Raw genomic sequence first — 19,623 nt, 5'->3', positions numbered from 1 at the left:
GTGCATGCGCACTCTTGCCGGCACATCCCGACAGATCAAATCTCAGGGAACACACGGTGAGAGTGCGCATGCGCGCTTAGAGTTTTATTATTATAGATAATTAACATTTTCTCTGCGTACAGTGTGCTTTGTGTTTTTTAAAATTTTATTGTTGGTAGATCATTTTGACTTGGTCATTTTAAAAGTAGTTGCAAGCCCAAAAGTGTGGGCACTCCTGCTGTAGAGCCATTCTTGTATGACTGGATGAGCTATATTTATCTTTTTTTTAGTTGTTTAAATTCATGCAGAAATAAATGGCTAGATTGAACCTAATGACTTCATTAACGCCTTTCCATAGCAAAGCAGCAGATGAATCCAGAGACTAGTGGGTATAGCTCACATCGACCAGCAGGTGGAGATAGAGAACTGATTAACAGTTGGCCTTAAAGCCTGGTGTTCCTTCTGTTGATTCAGTTTTGCTCTATCTCCCAGCAGGGTTGGAGCTATCCTTCTAGCTCCTGGTCTCTGCCTGCTGCAGGATAGATTGAAGTGGTGTTCCGGTAGGATTCCTCTGTTGAGACTAGTTCTCTTCAGTAGGTGGGGGTGCCTGGCTGTTTGGTGCCGGCTTTGGGAGGTACACCTGGGCCCTCCCAGGTCCCTGCTCCACCCTCCCCTCCGTTGGATAGAGGGGTTCCTTTCCAGGTGCAGGAGTGGCTGGCTTCTTCATTCCAGTTTTAAAAAAAAAAAAAAAAAAAAAGGGAGGCCTTCCTGCTTGTACTGAGCCGTGCTGTGCTTCACTCGGCATGCAGTACATTTACCAATGATTGCCTGGCTTCGGGGGTAAGCGGCTGACCGGGTGAGTGTTTTCTTTTCCTTCCTCGAGTGTGGTCGCGTTTTCCCGGGTGCCGGGCGTCTTGGGGGGCGGAGTCGTCATTCGGCGGCGTTCGCCGCGTGTGTGAAAAAAAAAGTTCCTGCAGGAGGGCGTAGAGAAAGGGTTAGCATATAACTCTTTAAAGGTTCAGGTATCGGCCATTGCCTGTTACAGGGGCCGGGTGGCTCGCTCGGCTCTCGCATCGCAGCCGGACGTGGTACGTTTCCTCAAGGGGGTTCAACATATCCGGCCGCCGGTTAAGCGAATTTGTCCAACTTGGAACCTTAAACTCGTCCTTGGGAAATTGCAGGGGGCACCTTTTGAGCCCCTGTCAGCGGCCACTTTGAAAGATGTCACACTAAAAACAGTTTTTTTGGTGGCGATGGCTTCAGCAAGGCGAGTATCGGAGCTGCAAGCGCTTTCTTGCAGGGAACCCTTTTTGCGTTTCTCGGAGACTGGGGTGACGGTGCGTACGGTGCCGTCCTTCCTGCCTAAGATTATTTCGTCCTTTCATGTGAACCAGAGTCTGTTCCTGCCATCCTTCAGGAAGGAGGATTGGGGGAAGCGATTTTTGTCGGTACGGCTCCTGGATGTCCGCCGTATGCTTCTCCATTATTTGGAGGTGACGAATGATTTTCGCCGGTCGGACCATCTCTTTGTCGCGTTCGCGGGTAAGAACAAAGGGATGGCGGCGTCTAAAGCGTCCATTGCGCGTTGGGTCAAGGACACTATTGCTTCGGCGTATGTGTTGTCAGGGAAGAAGGTACCGGAGCACCTTCATGCTCATTCCACTCGGGCTTTGGCTACATCTTGGGCGGAGTCCGGGGGGATGTCATTAGAGGAGATTTGCCGGGCGGCCACTTGGTCGTCAGGGAATACTTTTTCAAAGCATTATCGGGTAGATGTAGCGGCCCGTTCAGAGGCGAGTTTTGGCGCGGCAGTGCTGGCAGAGGCGGCATTGGCGTCCCACCCAGTTTGAGTTTGCTTTGCTACATCCCACTAGTCTCTGGATTCATCTGCTGCTTTGCTATGGAAGGTAAAATTATGGTCATACCTGTTAATTTTCTTTCCTTTAGAAGCAGCAGATGAATCCAGAGCCCCTCCCCAAGTGCACGGGCTGTGTGTAGGGTGTTTAGGTCATTAGGTTAGCCGGGGCTATGGTTGGTAAGTGTATTATTTCATGACTGAAAAATAAAAATAAAAAATAAAACACAAGAAACGAAAAAAGAGAAAATATCAATGGTATTCAGAAGAGAAAGACACATTTTTTACTGGAATGGAGTTTGTGGCTGCTCATTCTCCTTTCGGGATGCTTGGGCAAAGTGCATAACTGAATCAACAGAAGGAACACCAGGCTTTAAGGCCAACTGTTAATCAGTTCTCTATCTCCACCTGCTGGTCGATGTGAGCTATACCCACTAGTCTCTGGATTCATCTGCTGCTTCTAAAGGAAAGAAAATTAACAGGTATGACCATAATTTTACCTTCCCTTTTTTAAACCTCTATACCATTTGAAAGAGGGCAAATATTTAATTATTCCCTCCTAGCATTGGATGCTTCTTAAATTTAGTAAAAATATTCTGGCATAAGTGTCAAACCTTAAAAAAGGAAGTCATATTGAGCATTTAAAAAAAAAAAAAAGAACATTGTCTGTCTTGTTAATGAACTGTTATGATCCCATTTTCTATGTTTACAGAGGAGCTTCTGAATAACTTTGCCCAGCAGATTGGTGCCTGGAGGTTCTGTCTATATTTTCTGTCCAGCACCCGAAATGATTATGTAATGATGTACAGTCTGACAGTATTTGAGGTGAGTCACAAGAAGACTCTAAGAAGACTAATTGTATGGCAACAGGGCTAACAGTATTTCTGTGCACGGAAGAGGAGTGGGACTTGGGGGCGATTGTGTCTGATGATCTCAGGGTGACAAAACAGGTAGAAAAGATGACGGTCAAAGCCAGGAAGATACTTGGGTGCATAAAGAGAGGAATGACAAGTAGGAAAAAGGAGGTGATAATGCTGTTGTATAACTCTCTGGTGAATCCCCATTTGAAATATTGTGTGCAGTTTTGGAGACTGCACCTTCAAAAAGATATAAATAGGATGGAGTCGGTCCAGAGGGCGGCTACAAAATTGGTTTGTGGTCTTTGTCATTAATCATATAGGTACAGACTTAGAGACCTTAATATGTACCATATATACTCAAAACATAAACTGAGATTTTGGGGCCAAGAATAAAAGGTCCAAAAATGAGGGTCTTAGTTTATGTTTGGGTCAGTGCTCACCCACTCCCCTCCCAGACCTGTTGCAGATCTCCACCAGGCCAACCGTAAGACCTGGTGATCCAGTGTTGAGCCTGAATATGAAGGATCCCTCCTGCCTCCTGTCCTGGCTGACTTACAATTTTCACCTCCCACCTCCTCGATTAGGATAAATAATACCTTTAAAATCCCTGGTGGTCCAGCAGTAAACTGGAGCAGGAGCGATTTTTCTGCACTCCTGCCCATCTAATAAAGCTTCAGAAGCCACTATATATCCATTATCCTTCTTCTCCCCCCTCCCCCAAGGAAAAGAACAGAGGTAATACCTAAGGACTTCTCCCTTCCCAAATGAGAGGCAGAAAAATTTTTAAAGTTTAAGTACTACTTTGTGTCCTAGGGGAGAGTGACTGGATGTATATTTCCCGTACAGTCAAAAATAACTTTTTACATTTTGTAGTCAAGCATGTCTCTGCTGCATTAACCTCAACACATAAAAACAATTGGACCAGGCCTAAAAAGAGGGAGACTCTCAGGTGTAGTCCATACACTTAAGAATTACTTTTCCCAACCACTCCAGCATCATCATACGCTGACCCCAAGTTGGCAAACCAATGGATTCATATATTTGTCAAGAAGAAAACCCGCTGGAGAGAATGGGAGTGCCTGATGAAACAACTGTTCTAAATAACGGACAATAACATGCCAAATTGCATGAAAACAGGAAATGGTAATCTGTTGACATTTAAGGAAAATTTGCATTCCATCCCTCCCAATTTATAAAGCTTCTCCTGTGGAAAACATGCCCAATAAGCCACCCGAAGTTGGCATTCCCTAAGGTCTGCATTAACTGTTATCTTATGTAAAGGTGCCACATCCAGACCTTCCACCGAGATCCCTAAGTCAGCACTCCAATGCACCCGCAATATCAAGTAGACCTTATCTGTATCCAAGGAATTGAGTTCCTAGTGTAGGTCAAACACAGAAAAACCATCTTCTGTTAATTTCTCAAAAAAATTTGCTAAAAGTGTCCCTAAGTAGTACATAAACCTGCAAGACCATACATAGTGATGTAATTGTTTATAAGTAAAAAAATTACCTAAAGTAGATAAATGTTAGGATCATGTTCCAAAAGTGCTAGTCCCTGCTGCCATTGATTAATTGAGTTTTCTCTGTACCTGGCGAGAATTCAAGATTACCATGGATTGGAAGCTGATCCGAGGTGCTCAAGTCTCCTCCCAGGAACTTAACTAAGAGCATCCCACCACATTTCAAATTCATGACCAACAGACCTTCCTGTTCTCAGTCAGGTCAATTAACCCACTATATATAAGACAAAACTGCAGATCTCGCAGCATACCAGCAAGTAGGCACGGGGGAAGCTGTTTACAGCACAACAAAACCCATAGACAAATAAGAACATAAGAAATGCCTCTGCTGGGTCAGACCCGAGGTCCATCGTGCCCAGCAGTCCGCTCACGAGGCGGCCCAACAGGTCCAGGACCTGTGCAGTAATCTTCTATCTATACCCCTCTATCCCCATTTCCAGTAGGAATTTGTCTAATCCTTTCTTGAACCCCAGTACCGTACTCTGCCTTATAACGTCCTCTGGAAGCGCATTCCAGGTGTCCACCACACGTTGGGTAAAGAAGAACTTCCTAGCATTTGTTTTGAATCTGTCCCCTTTCAACTTTTCCGAATGCCCTCTTGTTCTCTTATTTTTCGAAAGTTCGAAGAATCTGTCCCTCTCTACTCTCTCTCTGCCCTTCATGATCTTGTAAGTCTCTATCATATCCCCTCTAAGTCTCCTCTTCTCCAGGGAAAAGAGACCCAGCTTCTCCAATCTCTCAGAATATGACAGGTTTTCCATACCTATTATCAGACGTGTTGCTCTCCTTTGAACCCTCTCGACTAACGCCATATCCTTCTTAAGATACGGCGACCAATATTGGACGCAGTACTCCAAATGCGGGCGCACCATCGCCCGATACAACGGCAGGATAACTATTTCGTTCTGGCTGTAATACCCTTTTTGATTATACCAAGCATTCTATTCGCTCTCTTAGCGGCCGCTGCACACTGTGCCGATGGCTTCATTGTCATGTCCACCATTACCCCCAAGTCCCTTTCCTGGGTACTCTTATTCAATAACATCCCTCCCATTGTATAGTTGTACCTCGAGTTTCTGCTCCCCACATGTAATACTTTACATTTTTCAATGTTGAACTTCATCTGCCATTTCGCCGCCCATTCTTCTAATTTGTTCAAGTCCCTTTGCAACTTTTCGCAGTCCTCTGTAGTCCGAGCTCCATTAAATAGTTTGGTGTCGTCCGCAAATTTTATTATCTCGCACTTCGTTCCTGTTTCTAGATCATTTATGAAGATATTAAATAGCAGCGGCCCGAGCACCGAGCCCTGCGGGACACCACTCATGACCCTCCTCCAGTCGGAGTAGTGGCCCTTCACTCCTACCCTTTGTTTTCTACCCTCCAACCAGTTTCTGATCCATCTATGTACGTCTCCTTCCACCCCATGGTTCTTCAGTTTCCGGAGTAGACGTTCATGGGGCACCTTGTCAAAGGCTTTTTGGAAATCTAGATATATGATGTCTATGGGGTCTCCTTTGTCCATCCGTTTGTTGATCCCTTCGAAGAAGTGCAATAAGTTCGTTAGGCACGATCTTCCCTTGCAGAAACCATGCTGGCTGGTTATCAGAAGTTCATGTTTTTCAAAATGTTGATCGATGTTTTCTTTTATCAGTGCTTCTGCCATTTTCCCCGGAACCGAAGTCAAGCTCACCGGCCTGTAGTTTCCCGGGTCACCTCTTGATCCCTTTTTAAAGATGGGCGTAACGTTGGCTATCTTCCAATCTACCGGGATCTCGCCTGTTTTCAGGGATAAGTTGCAAATTTGCTGCAGTAGTTCCGCTATCTCCTCCTTTAATTCCTTTAATGCCTGACTTCCTGCTGGAAGCACCCCTAAAAATTTGTAATAACAATGGATACTAGTGCTGCCCAATTCAGGAAAAAAAAATTTTGATTCTATTGAATTGGTTTTCGATTTGATTCAATTTTCCTGCCCAATTGGATGGTTTTTTTTTTGGGGGGGGGGTTTGTTTTTTGTTTTCAAACATCCTGGTAGGTTTATTTTATAGTTTCTACACCCCCTTTGCCCTCTCCTACCCACACTGGCGTTGTGGTGTAAACAAAATAAAAAAACAAAAAGGACTTTTCCTCTCTCTGACATATTGTAATCACAAAACAGAAAATAAAATGATTTTTTCTACCTTTTGCTGTCTGGTTGTCTTCTGATAACTCGCTTCTTTCTTCTTTCTCCATGCTAACCATCCATCTTCCATCTGTGTCATCCCCTTCCATTTCCATTCCTTTCTCCTGGTCTGGCATCTATCTCCTCCCCCCCATGCCCTGACATCTCTCCCTCCATGGTCTAGTATTGCCTTTCCTTTCCCTCCCTCCCATGGTCTTGGCATCTCTTTCCTCTCCTCTCCCTTCCTGGGCTTCCTTATCCCTTCTCTCTCTCCCCAATTGGGTGCAGCAACAGCATTTCTCTTCCCCCTTCCCCTCTCACTCTCCTCCACTGCTCTCCCCCCTTCCCCATCCACTCTCCTCCTCCACTGCTCTCCCCTCAGTCCTGCTGCAGCTTTCCCTCTTCCATTTTAAGTCCAGCAGCACTCTCCTCTGTTCCCAATCCAGCAGCACCTCTCCCTCTCACCTCCCTCCTCCACTCAGCTCCAACAGTACCTCTCCCTTCCCTCTACTTCCGTTTCCCCCACCAACTAGCCGCAGCACCTCTATTTTCCACCCCCAGTGCAAGCAGCACCTCTCCTCTCCAACTAGCAGGGCTCCTCTCCCTTCCTTTTCCCTCCCCTCTGACTAGAAGCAGTACCTTACCCACTCACCTCCCAGGTCTAGCAGCATCACTCCCTCGCCTCCTATCAGCCTCCCTCCCTCTTGTCTCCCAGGTCCATCAGCACCATGCCCTCCTCCTGATTAACAGGCTCTCATCGGCTCTCACCGACCGGCTTGTGGATTCCCCGGCCTGACTCAGCACAGCCTGAAGTTGTGTTTGACTCCAGTAAAGAAAGTACAAAAGAAAAAAAAAATAGGCAATTTTTCAAACCCTCCCTGTAACACTAGCCTGTATTAGCAGCTGCACCGCTCTCTCCTTCCATAGCTTTAGCGAATCAATTCCCTTCTGCAGCCTCAGAGCCTCTGCTAGGCCGTCCCACCTCTGATGATGCAGCTTCCTTCTTCTTCGGAGGCGGGACGGCCTAGCAGAGGCTCTGAGGCTGCAGAAGGGAATTGACTCGCTAAAGCTACGGAAGGAGGGGGCGGTGCAGCTGCTAATACAGGCTAGTGTTACGGGGAGGGTTTGAAAAATCGCCTGTTTTTTTTTTCTTTTGTACTTTCTTTACTGGAGTCAAACACAACTTCAGGCTGTGCCGAGTCAAGCTGGGGAATCCACAAGCCGGTGAGAGGGTTTAAAAAAAAAAAAAAAAAGTTTTGAGTGGCAGGATTCGTGAGCGCGATGACAGCTGGGCACGGGGAGGTTGGGCCCTAAATCGGAGAGGCCAATTTTTTTAAAATACACATCGATTCACCCAAAGTGAATCGGTGAATTGGAAATCGGGCAGCACTAATGGATACTGTATTATAACTTGAGAGGAGAGAGATTGCCACTGCCTGTAGCATTGAAGATCACTGTCATATTATGATCCTTTGCTTTATATACCTACTTGATAATGTAAAGGTTTATTCTAAAATAAAGTTTTCCATTTGTGCACTTTGCTTTATTAGCTCCACTAACAATCAAGGGGATTGTTAGTGGAGCTGCACCTACTTTGTTCTTTAAAATTGCTGACTCAAGTATATACATCTTTGTTTTCAAGAATCTAATCAATAAGATGTGGCTGGGGGTCCCGTCACAAGATAAGATAGAGATTCGGAACTGTCTGCCCAAGCTCCTGCTGGCCCATCACAAGACACTGCCATATTTCATCCGCAACAAGCTCTGCAAGGTCATCGTAGACATTGGCAGGCAAGACTGGCCCATGTTTTACCATGACTTCTTTACCAACATCTTGCAGGTAAGAAACCTGGACTTACTTAATATGACACTCTGTTGTTGGAAGCTGCTGGTAACGTACATATATCCATGAAGTCTAATGTCTTCATGTCACAGTATTCCCAAATTAATTTGGTGGTACCTCAGGATTATATTTAGTCACTGTTTGAGGAATTGTAAGTTTTTGGTTTTGGGTTTTTTTTGTTTTTTTTAATTCTGTCTAATTTGATATGTAGTCTCTACTGCTTAACTATGAATCAGTCTGCTGAGAATGTATAAAAAATTATTTTTGCTTGGTTTTTTTTTTTTATAATTTCTTTATTCATTTTTAAACTTACATCAAGTGTACAGTAAATATCAACCAAATATAATACAACATCACTTGAAAAATTTTCAATATCATGCACCAAGAAGATTTAATCCCCACCTCCCTCCCAAATTCATATACAACTAATATATACCACATAAAAATAATATCTTACAACAATCATCTATATATTCTTAATGGAAAAACAAGAAATCCCCCCCCCCCAAATCCACATGTGTATTAAGATTGGGAAAAGTGTGACTTATTCATTACTATAATTTAATAAAGGTCCCCACACATCCTTAAATTTATTATAATAACCTTTTTGAACAGCCAACACTCTTTCCCATTTTATACACATGACAAACTGAAGACCACCAAAAACAATAATTCAGTCTTCTACAGTCCTTCCAATTATGTGTTATTTGTTGGATGGCAACTCCTGTTAATATCAATAAAAGCTTGTTATTATTAGCAGATATTTGACATTTAGCTCTCATAGACATGCCAAATAAAATTGTGTCATATGACAATGCTACATGGTTCTCTAACAATCAATTTATTTGATCCCAAATAGACTCCCAAAAAGCCTTAATGAATGGACAATAAAACAATAAATGATCTAAAGTTCCAGCTTCAAGATGACAATGCCAACATTTATTAGACTTAGAGCAATCCAATTTTAGTAAACGAACAGGGGTTTTTGCTTGTTTTAGTGCAATACGCAGTGACAATAGACCTGAAATTATGACTTTAAAAAAATTTCAGTTAAAGTAAAACTAAAAATCAAGCTTAAAACTTTTTTCACTTGGCTTTGAAGGATTGACAAGACCCATTCACAAAACAAGTTTCTTTGTTAATCAATAGAATAAAGGGTGATTAAGGAATTGGAGTTTTAAGCAGTTGATCAAGAGAAAATAAGATGCTGTTCTTTTGGCCTGATATAATTTTCCTTTCCCTGTGACTTAGAAATCATTATAGCTGGACATAAAGTGCCACATCCAGACCTTCCACAAATTTCCTTTTGGAAGCTTTTATTTAAGCTACATGTCAAATATTGCTCCATGCATATTTCCAAAGAATTCATGTACTTATTAACTTTATAGATGTTGGTAAACACACACCAAAGTGACTTATCCAATATTCCCTGTTGAGGTTCTTGAAGCACTTACCCATGCATGTCTTCCATTCAACTGCAGATTAACTTAAAACTGTGTCTTTTCAGAGAGCCAGCCTAGTGATATGCTCTTCTGTTCTTCAGGTTAGATGGGGCTGTACATACTGCAGGAGCAGTAATTTTTTTTTTTTTTTAGCCCCATGGGGGGAAGGAGTTCCAGACACTGGCTGACTTTTAGAGCCCAGGATTAGAGTTCGGGAGGGAGCCCTGATGCATAGCACTGTCACTACAATGACTGGCCTTCTAAATTGAGAAAATCCTCAGTGATTTGTGAAGAAAAGCTTATGGTACAGCCCAATTCTGGTTCCAGAGAAACAGGATAAACTTCCATTCGTCCTCAAAAAGTGCTTTTAAGTGGCTCAGAGTCTGATATATTTTTTTAAGGGTTTTGGGTGTATGTGTGGTGTTTTTGAAACTCTGCTTATCTCTAGTTGATACAGTCCTCTTCCACTACTCCTCTTGGACTAATCATGCTGAAAACAACATCAGAGGAGTTGGCCTGTCCACGTGAGGATCTTAGTGTGGCAAGGAAAGAGGAGCTGAAGAAATTGTTGCTTGATCAAGTGCCAACTGTACTCGGTCTTCTTACAGGTACTAGTAGCAGGTCATTGCTGAGCATAATGTTTGAGACCTTTCTTTCTTGAGGGAAATTCATGAGAGAGATTTGTAGGCACTTCTATTATTGTATGCAAATTTTTCTTTTGCACCTTTATTGTAGATATCCTGAAAACCAACTGGCTTGGGGTCCCTCTGGACAAGTTTGGGAAACTGCTGTGAAAATCTTAACAAACAAATCTTTTCTTTTTTTTTTTCTTTTTGGTGACCTCCTGGGATTGATTTTTGTTAATCCCAGTCTGATTTGAAAAGGTTTGCAAGTCCCTTTACAGGAAATGTGTTGCTCAAACTCTAACGTTACACAGGGAGGTGGGATAGCTGGGGAAAGAGACAAAAGGAGGAAAATACCTTTTATGAATGACTAATTGAACTAAGCATTTGTGATCTTTGTGGGATGGGTGTTTTTTTCTTGAACTATGAACTTTTTGCTAGCACGTATTGTGCATTTACTGAATACTGCTAGTGGTAGTGTACTGTAGGACCAATAGTTCAGCCACCACAGATGGAATTATTTTTTTAAATGCTGGCCATTGCAGCTAAAAATATCTAGAGGTGATATCAAGACAAAGTAGTGACTGGCACCATGATCTAGTTACTGATACTATTGAGCCCACTGTCCAGAGAATTAACTAAATGAAATTCAGACAACTTTTTGCTATCCTAATTTTATCCAGATAGTTTATTTAGCTAGTGGTTTCTGTATCACTGACTTTCTGGCTCCATCTTCACTTTGCCTCATAATGTCTCAGTAGTATCCAATTTTCAGCAGTACTATCTAGATCAGGGATATCCAACCTTGGCCCTCGCCAGGTCAGGTTTTCAAGATTTCCCAAATGAATATGCATGAGATCTATTTGCATAGAATGGAAGCAATGCGTGCAAATAGATATCATATAAATTCATTGGGGAAATCCTGAAAATCCGACTCGATTGTGGCTCTCGAGGACCAACGTTGGACCACCCTGATCTAGATAGTCACTGAAAATCAACAAATGGTACCAGTCATTATCCCAGGCACCTAGAGCCTGGGCCAATCAGGCCTTAGATTAAGTGGGGATGGGCGGACCCGTTATGCCTAAGGCCTGATTGGTCCAGGCTTCTAGAGCCTGGGCCAATCAGGCCTTAGGCTTCGGCGGGAAGGGGCAGGCCCGCCTCATTTTGACAAGGCGGGCCTGCCGGCTGGACGGGCAAGACCCGTCTGGCCAAAAGAAAAGGTTAGTTTGGTGGGGTGGAGGTTTGGGGGCTGTTAGCGCAGGGGGGGAGGGTGCGTAGGGGGTGCGTCTTCGGGCAGGAGGGATTGGGCACCCTCCTGCCAGCGATCGATATTGTCGGGGGGGGGGGGGGCATTTTCTGGCAGGAGGGTTTGGGCACCCTCCTGCCAGATCGGTAGTGTCGGGGGGGAGCATCTTTTGGCATGAGGTTTTGGGCACCCTCCTGCCTGCAATTGGACAGGGGGCCGCGGCCCGCTATACTTATAGCGGCAGAGAGATCCCTTGCCGCGATAAGTGTAGTGGGCCGTGTCTAATCTAGCCCGATTCTCTAACCAGCGTCTGTAACATGGACGCCGGTTACAGAATCGGGGTTTAGTGTAGGCCCGATTCTGAATAGGACACCTCTCCCGGGCGTCCTATACAGAATCAGGGCCTTAGTGCATGGACTACTGCAACTAGGATTAAAAATAGATGTGTTTCAAGCACTGGGGGATTTCCCTTTCTCTTTCCTCTTGGGAGGGTCCAATAGCCCCTGCTTATTATCTTTAGCAGATTGACTCTGAGTTACTCATGTGTGATTTATTGTTCTCTGTTTATTCATTGTTGTCTCTGCCTTTGTCAAATCCCCTACTATACTCTGTTTATTCATTAAATATTTATTAATCACTGTTCTATTTTCTAAGTTTCAGAGTAGAATAGAACCATGATGGCAGTAAAGGCCAAATGGCCCATCTAATCTGTCCATCTAGTTTATTGTTGGGGAGCTCCCCATGCCTCTGCTTCTCTTTTATTATGCTTCAGTGAAGTTCAATTGCTTTGGTACTAACTGAGGAGTGTTCTGTGCTGCACTGTAGAAGGGGAGGAGTTTCAAGTTCTTAAAGAGATATCCTTCTGTAGTACACGGGAAATGGGAATCAAAGGCTAAAGTGCACACTCCTGTGTATCCTAACAGAACGCAGATTAATGAGGCAAGAACCTAGCCTGTTATTATACACTTTAATTGCTATCAAGGTAACAATGGATTAATCAGCAAAATTTCCTTTACCTCACTTTTTTACTTTGTATATTAGGTATTTAGAGACCGTTGGGACAAAAACAGTGTTACTGCTGCCACTCCACCCACCATCCCCAACCTCAGGAGACCATGGTAAGTGAAAATATATATATTCTATATAATAAAATGATAGGCCCGCGCATGCGCACTAAAAAAATCGGTTCCTGATCCCGTCGCGGAAACACGAGTGCGCATGCGCGGGTTTTACGTCACCTGCTCTCCATCTCGCGCCACCAACGATCTCTGTTCCTCCACTGCCAAAACACCACCACTCCTCCTTCTAGCCGGCTCACCCGCTTTTAAAAATAAAGAGAAAAAGCACTACACTGCGCTAATGCTTTGCTGTCTTCTGTCCACTGCGGCCCGCCCTCTCTGACTACTTCCTGTTTCCGCTAGGGTTGGCCGCAGTGGACAGAAGACGCCGAAGCCAGCGGCTGTAGCCGCCGATCTCCGTTCCTCCGGGGGGGGGGGGTCTGGAGGAGAGGGATCGCGGCCACATCAGCGCCCCCCACCAAGAAGCCCCTGCAACTTTCCGCTGCCCGGGACCAGAACTCATTTGCCGCCCCCCCCCTCTTCCCTTACCGCGGGCCCGGACTGGCGATTTAAGCAGCGTGTCAGCAGTCTTCACACGCTGCTTCAGGCCCTTCTACTGCCCTGATTTGCTCCAGACGTGCCAGAGTAAATCAGGGCAGTAGAAGGACCAGAAGCAGCGTGTGAAGAGTGCTGACACGCTGCTTAAATCGCCAGTCGGGCCCGCGGGAAGGGGGGGCGGCAAAGGACTCGGATCCGCGTTTGTAGTCGCGACTGTGGGAAGGGAAAGGGGGGTAGAGGAAACGCTACAAGAAGAAAGACACAGGGGAAGGTGCACAGGGGAGCTGGTGTGGGGGGGGGGAAATGGAGGGGGAAGGAATGCTGCTTTGGACAGACAGACAGAGGGAGGAAGGGAGACAGAAAGAAAAGAAGAAAGACAGGGGCAGGGAGATATACAGAAAGACAAACAGACAAAGGGGGCCAGGAACAGAGACAGACAGAAAGAAAGACAGCGGGAGTCGCATCAGGAGGGGTGCGGGATGCCGCAGAGGGAACTTTTCCAATGGGTGCAACTGGGCGGCTGTCTGGAGCCTCTGATCAGAGGCAGAGCAAGGTAAGTGTATCATAGGGATAAGAAGGAGGAGGGGGGAGAAAAAGGAAGGGACGTCTACTGCTGGACAGGGGGAGAAGGAAATAGGTGCTGATGGACGGGGGAGGGGGTGAAGAAAAAGGAACGGAGGCCTAATGTTGGACAGGGGGAGAAGGAAGGTGCTGCTGGACAGGAGGGAGGTAAAACAAAGGGAGAAGGGCTGCTGCTGCATAAGGAGAGCTGTGAAGAGGTGGTGGTGGACACAGGGGAGGTAAAAGGAAGGGAGAATGGACAGGGGGAGCAGGCAAGGGGTGGTGATGGACAGCCAAGGAAAAAGAAAGACAGAAAGAAAGAAAGCGGCTAAGGAGAGAGAGAGAGAAAGAAATAGAGAGACACACACACATATATTCTAGCACCCGTTAATGTACAGAAAGCGGCCGTTAATGTACAGAAAGCGGCCAAGGGGGGAGAGAGAGAAAGAAAGAATGAAAGACAGACATAAATATATTCTAGCACCCGTTAATGTAACGGGCTTAAAGACTAGTGTGTATGTGTATATATATATATATATATATATATATATATATATATATATATATATATATATAAACATTCTTGCATTTAAAGATGTTTTAGCTTTAGATATAAATTGAGGCCTGTGTTATGCACTCATTGCTTTGCTATGTGCATAAACTCTTTACGCCTTTGTTAAAACAAAAGCTAGTAGAAATCCAGTTCATGGTCTCCCTCATTCACCTACTTGTGCATGACACTTTGGTACAAAATAGAGCTCACAAACAAGTTGTTATATGAAGTTTTATTTTATCTGATTTGAGGACAGAAGTAAGTAGAGCAGTGGGCTTAAAGTTGGATAAGCCAAGTGCAAATCATGCATATATCTCTTGTTTTATTTGATGCAAAGTCATCTCGTACACAGCAACTGACTAATTGGTTTCTAGTAGCATCTCTTCCAGTCCTGGTGGTAGTAGCTGATGAGTCTTCAACCATCTACTTCATTAACTATGCCATTTTTTTTATGCAAAATACTTTATCAAAGATTACTGTAAGGATCTATCATTTGTGCAGTATCAGTAACCTAGTCTTATCCTCATCAACATACTTTACTCCTACATAGAGGGATGTAGTCTCCCTGCTTTGTTAGGCAGTCTGCAGCTCTTCTTCCCAATGTCTGGTCTGTGAGTAGGGCTGTCACAGCCCACAGGACAGTTCAGGGGGGAGGTCTGAATTTTTTTGTGGTTGTATTTTGATTAGCCTTGTTCTTCCACCACAAAAATCCTAAAATTGCTGGTTTTGGCTATCCTTCGTTGGAGTTAACAGACATTTTTTTCAGCGGGAATTCCTGGCAGTGGCCATCTTTGATTTTTCCCGATTTGAATTCTAAGTTCTCAAACTTCCTTAAATGGCCTCATTTTTTATTCTAACCACCAGGGAGCTCTCATGAATTCATATGAAGTTTACTCCGGTTGGGCACCGGAAGAGCACCCTTGTGCCACGTGTTTTACCGCACAAGATGGGGAGGAACCTCTGGTTTAGCCTCTGACCATCTCCTTAAGGCTGCTTGGGATGGTTGAGGGATGATTTTAACCTCTTGGTGTCCTGGAGTGTGGTGCCAGTACCTGGTAAGGGTATTGATAGCCCCAAATTGAAAAGAAAATGCTCTAACCCTCCCTTTTGAAGGGTTTTTTGGTCCTCTATGACCTTTAGACTTGCCAGAGCAAGTTCACAAAGTCAGGCATATGTCGGTGGTGCTAGTGCGTTTTCTGGGTCAGCTGGAGAGCGACTGGCCACGCAGCCTTCCCACGGTCCTGCATCTGTTCCTCTAAGAAGACCTGCTTCTCTCCTGGACTCTGACAGTTGGTTGGATGGGGTCACTGAGGATGATCTGGATGCTTTTCCTCTTTTCCAGAGTGAAGCCTCAGTAAAGGACGTTACAATTCTGTGTAAGGTAGATCAGGGAGTAAGTGCTGCTGCGAACTAGGGTGAGGACCCCTCTGTTTGCATGCTGTTCAAGTCTGCTGCCCTGATGGATCTTCTTATCGAGTCTCTGAAAGAGCTCAAAATTGATCTTCCTCAGCCTACTACCCAGTGTTCTCTGCTTAATGGGATCTGTTCTCAGCCTTCCGTCTTTCTGTGGCATCCAGATATGAAAGTTCTGATTTATGAGCGCTGAAAGAACCCTAAGGGCTCCCTTGAGGTGACAAAAGCAATATCCAAGTTATAGCCTATGGACCAGGAGTTCCAGCAGATGTTTGCTTTGCCTAAAGTAGACTCCTTGGTGGCTCAGGTGACAGCGCACATCCCTGCCCAGTGAGGGAGGCGTGGTGCTCAAAGATCCACAGGATTGCAGGCTGGATATATTGCTCAAAAGGCAGTTTGAGGCCTTGACTCTGGCTGTTAAGGCTGCTGCTGCTTCTTTTGTTGTTCGAGTGTGCTATTCTGAGTTATGTGATGGAGGAATAACTTCAGAGCCACCGTCCCAGCTGTTGCTGGTCGGAGTGGACTATGTGGCTGATGCTCTGTATGACCTGCTTCAGGTAGTAGGCAAGGTCTCTGCTTATTCTGTTTCTGCCCGCTGGTTTTTGTGGATCTGACATTGGGCTGGGGACTCCACATCCAAAGCCTTTCTCAGCCGATTTCCTTTCAGGGGCAATATGAGGGATTGAATGAAATCATGGCTAGTGTCCAGGACCGCCATCTGAAATCTCTTCAGACAATAGGCCTTGGGCTGCAAAAGGGCAAACCCATGGGTCCTTTCAAGGCTCAGAGTTCACGATAGGTTCATCTGGAATAGAAAGTCCCAGCCCCTCCGTGCAAGATCAGAGGCAGGCTTCAGGACTTCCTAGAAACTTGGGAAGCTTTCATAACCAACCAATGGGTTCTAGAGGTTATCAGGGATAACTATAAGTTGGAGTTTGCCCATCCTCTCTCTGCCTGGTTTGTGGACTCCCCAGCAGGCCGATCAAAAGAAGGCACTCATATCCAGGCGACCCTAAACAGATTGCTCGATATTCAGGCAATTGAACGGAATCGGGCTTCGGCAGATGCGGAATCGGGCTTCGGCAGATACTCCATATACTTTGTCATGCCCAAGAAAGTCTCCAAGGATTGGAGGCCATTCCTGAATCTCAAGAACGTCAAAGTGCCTCATTTTCTTATGGCGACACTTCGGTCAGTCATTTCCTCAGTACAGCCAGGGGAGTTCCTGGCAGCTTTGGACCTGACTGAGGCGTATCTACACATCCCTATCTTTGCGGATCACAGGCGTTTTCATGTCCTGGAACAGCATTTTCAGGTCATAGCTCTGCCCTTTGGTCTTGCCACAGCCCCATGGACCTTCACCAAGGTGATAGTAGTGATGGCGGCCTACCTCTGCAAAATGAGTTGATGACTGGCTCTTGGCAGTCTCCTCTAGGGAGGAAGCAGAGAAGAGCGATCCAGGCCATCATGACAATCCCTCAGAGTCTGGGCTGGATTTTCAACTTAAAAAAAGAGCCAATTGAAGCCAGTTAGTCGCTGGAGTACATGGGTGTTTGATTCAACAAGGAGAAAGGCTGAGTGTTTTCTTCCAGAGACACACAAACAGAAGCTTTTGGGCAAAATTTTGTCTCTTCTGACACAACAGAGTTTGTTTGCCTGGGTCTATCTTCAAGTTCTGAATTCAATGGCTGCCACCATTGAAGTGGGACCTTGGGTGAGAGCACATATAGGACCATTCAACACTCCCTTCTGTCACGTTGAACTCTGCAGAGGGACTCTCCATGTTCTCCTTTCCTGGACGACAGCTGCCTGCAGCAACATGGCCTGGTGACTACATCCACAGTCGGCCTCGGGGATGCCTCTTCAGATCGACTCTTGGACCACACTGACAATAGATGCCAGGCTTTTGGCTGAGGTGTGCATTGCGAGGACCATCCAGTTCAGGGGCAGTGGTCTCCGTCTCAATGCTGTTGGCCCATCAACAGGCTAGAGCTCTGAGCCATCTGTCTAGCACTGAAGCAGTTTAGCCCTGGCTGAAACAAAGCAGTCAGAGTGAGTTTTTCAGACAACACCAGGGTGGTGGCTTATGTCAATAGGCAAAGAGGCACTAGGAATGTCGGGCTCCAAAAGGAAGCGAAGGCTCTCTTCATTGAGCAGAAGCTCATCTTCTGGCCATTTCGAAAGCCCATGTTGCCAGAGTACAAAATGTACAGGCAGACTTCTTCAGCAGACAAACTCTGGACCCGGGAGAGTGGTCTCTCTCTCCTCAGGCATTTCAGTCCACTATCAACCGCTGGGGCAGGCTTACGTTCAACCTCATGACGACAGCAAACAACAAGAAAGCAGTCCGCTTCTTTAGCCGCAGATATGAGCCTGGAAGTTCAGGGATTGATGCTCTGGTGCAGCCTTGGCCAGCAGATGAGTTCCTCTATGTGTTCCCCTCCATTGCTCTGAGAAGAGTAGCCAAGCACTCAGGACGTGTCATGCTGGTAGCTCCAGACTGGCCCCAGTGCCCGTGGTTTGTGGATCTGGTGCATCTTCAGGACGGTCCTCCTCCTGAGGCTTCAGTCACTCAAGGGACTTCTCTTTTGAGTCCGATCATGCTGTAAGTTCCGGAGCACTTTGGTCTTACTGCATGACTCTTGAACACTTGACGTTGAGCCGGAAGGGCTATTCAGATTTGATGGTGTGTACTAGTGCTGCCCGATTCACGATTCGAATCGGTTCACCGATTCACTTCGGGTGAATTGATTTAAAATAAAATAAAAAAAATCGACTTCCCGATTCGGCTGACCCTCGCCCCCTTCAGCAGGGGCGGCAGCGCAGCTCTTGTTGGCCGGATGCTGAGCAGAGTTTTGTTCTAACCTGCCCATAGGTGCACTGACATGATGATAATTGTATAAATATTTCAGATAAAAATCTTGTTTTACTAAAATTCAACAGACAGTCCTGTTTCAAGGCATTCATTTGTACAATGGAGGAACATTACAAGTCAGAGAGTGTAAATGCAACTTCCCTGACATAACGCCCTCAAAATTCTGTTCTGCTAGGTTCACTTAAATATACCTAATACATGACGACATTTTATTGCCTGCATCTAATTGGTCATGAATACTTGATACCATATAAGGCGCTTGTATGCATATTGGGGGAGTGTCCGTCCCCCTCACACAAAAATTCTTAAAAGTTACATTTTAATACTAGCTTATCTAATAAAGAAAAGGTATAGAAGAAACCAGGAAAAAGTATTACAATATACTTACAGAGGAAAAATTATCCATTCACACAGCTTTAAATCATTTCTCTTTAAGAGTCAAACTACTGATGCTGGCACTGTCATCTTGAGCCGGGGACATTAGATCATCTTTTATTTTATTGTCCATTTATATTATTATTTTGGAAATCAATTTGGCCTCAAATAAATAGGATGTTGGATAACCCAGTAGCCTTGACATATGATACGATTCTATTTGGCACAGAAATGAGAGCACAGAGTCAAATTTCTTCAAATAACAACAAACTTTTATTTATATTAACTGGAGTCGCAGTTCAACAAATAACACACAATTGGAAAAACTATGACAGGTTAAATTATAACTTTTGGTGGAATTCAGTATGCCATATATATAAAATGGAGCGTACATTTGCAACACAAAGAGGATATATAGATAAGTTTAAGAAGATTTGGGGACCATTAACAGACTTTTGCAATGAATGATTCAATTTTCCCATACTAAGATATTGGATAAGAGGGGTGTGGGTGGGTTTATTTTATTCATATCATAATATAAACAATTCATCATTATATCTTGTCATATTGTATGCAATTTTCAAAGGAAGGGGAGGGGGTGGGTTTATAATTAGAGTAATAGTTGGTATACTTAAGTATGATATGCTTTTTCAATATTATAATACAGTATTATATAATAATATGTTGTATTTACAATGA

At 44.7% G+C, this 19,623-nt stretch overlaps 1 protein-coding gene across 1 annotated transcript in view; it reads left to right on the top strand.

The window, feature by feature from the left end:
• The window catches only part of XPO6 (exportin 6), a 231,999-nt gene that overhangs the window by 53,297 nt on the left and 159,079 nt on the right, over positions 1 to 19,623 (top strand). Inside the window, 6 exon segments of the mRNA XM_033963538.1 lie at positions 2,547 to 2,659; positions 8,017 to 8,214; positions 10,108 to 10,267; positions 12,334 to 12,335; positions 12,573 to 12,620; positions 12,622 to 12,649. Coding sequence (XP_033819429.1) covers positions 2,547 to 2,659; positions 8,017 to 8,214; positions 10,108 to 10,267; positions 12,334 to 12,335; positions 12,573 to 12,620; positions 12,622 to 12,649 — 549 coding nt within the window.

This window comes from Geotrypetes seraphini, chromosome 11 (genome assembly GCF_902459505.1).
Source record: "Geotrypetes seraphini chromosome 11, aGeoSer1.1, whole genome shotgun sequence".
NCBI classification, from domain to species: domain Eukaryota; kingdom Metazoa; phylum Chordata; class Amphibia; order Gymnophiona; family Dermophiidae; genus Geotrypetes; species Geotrypetes seraphini.
The sequence above is the reverse complement of the archived record's forward strand: the minus strand, read 5'-3'. Positions and strand labels throughout refer to the sequence as shown.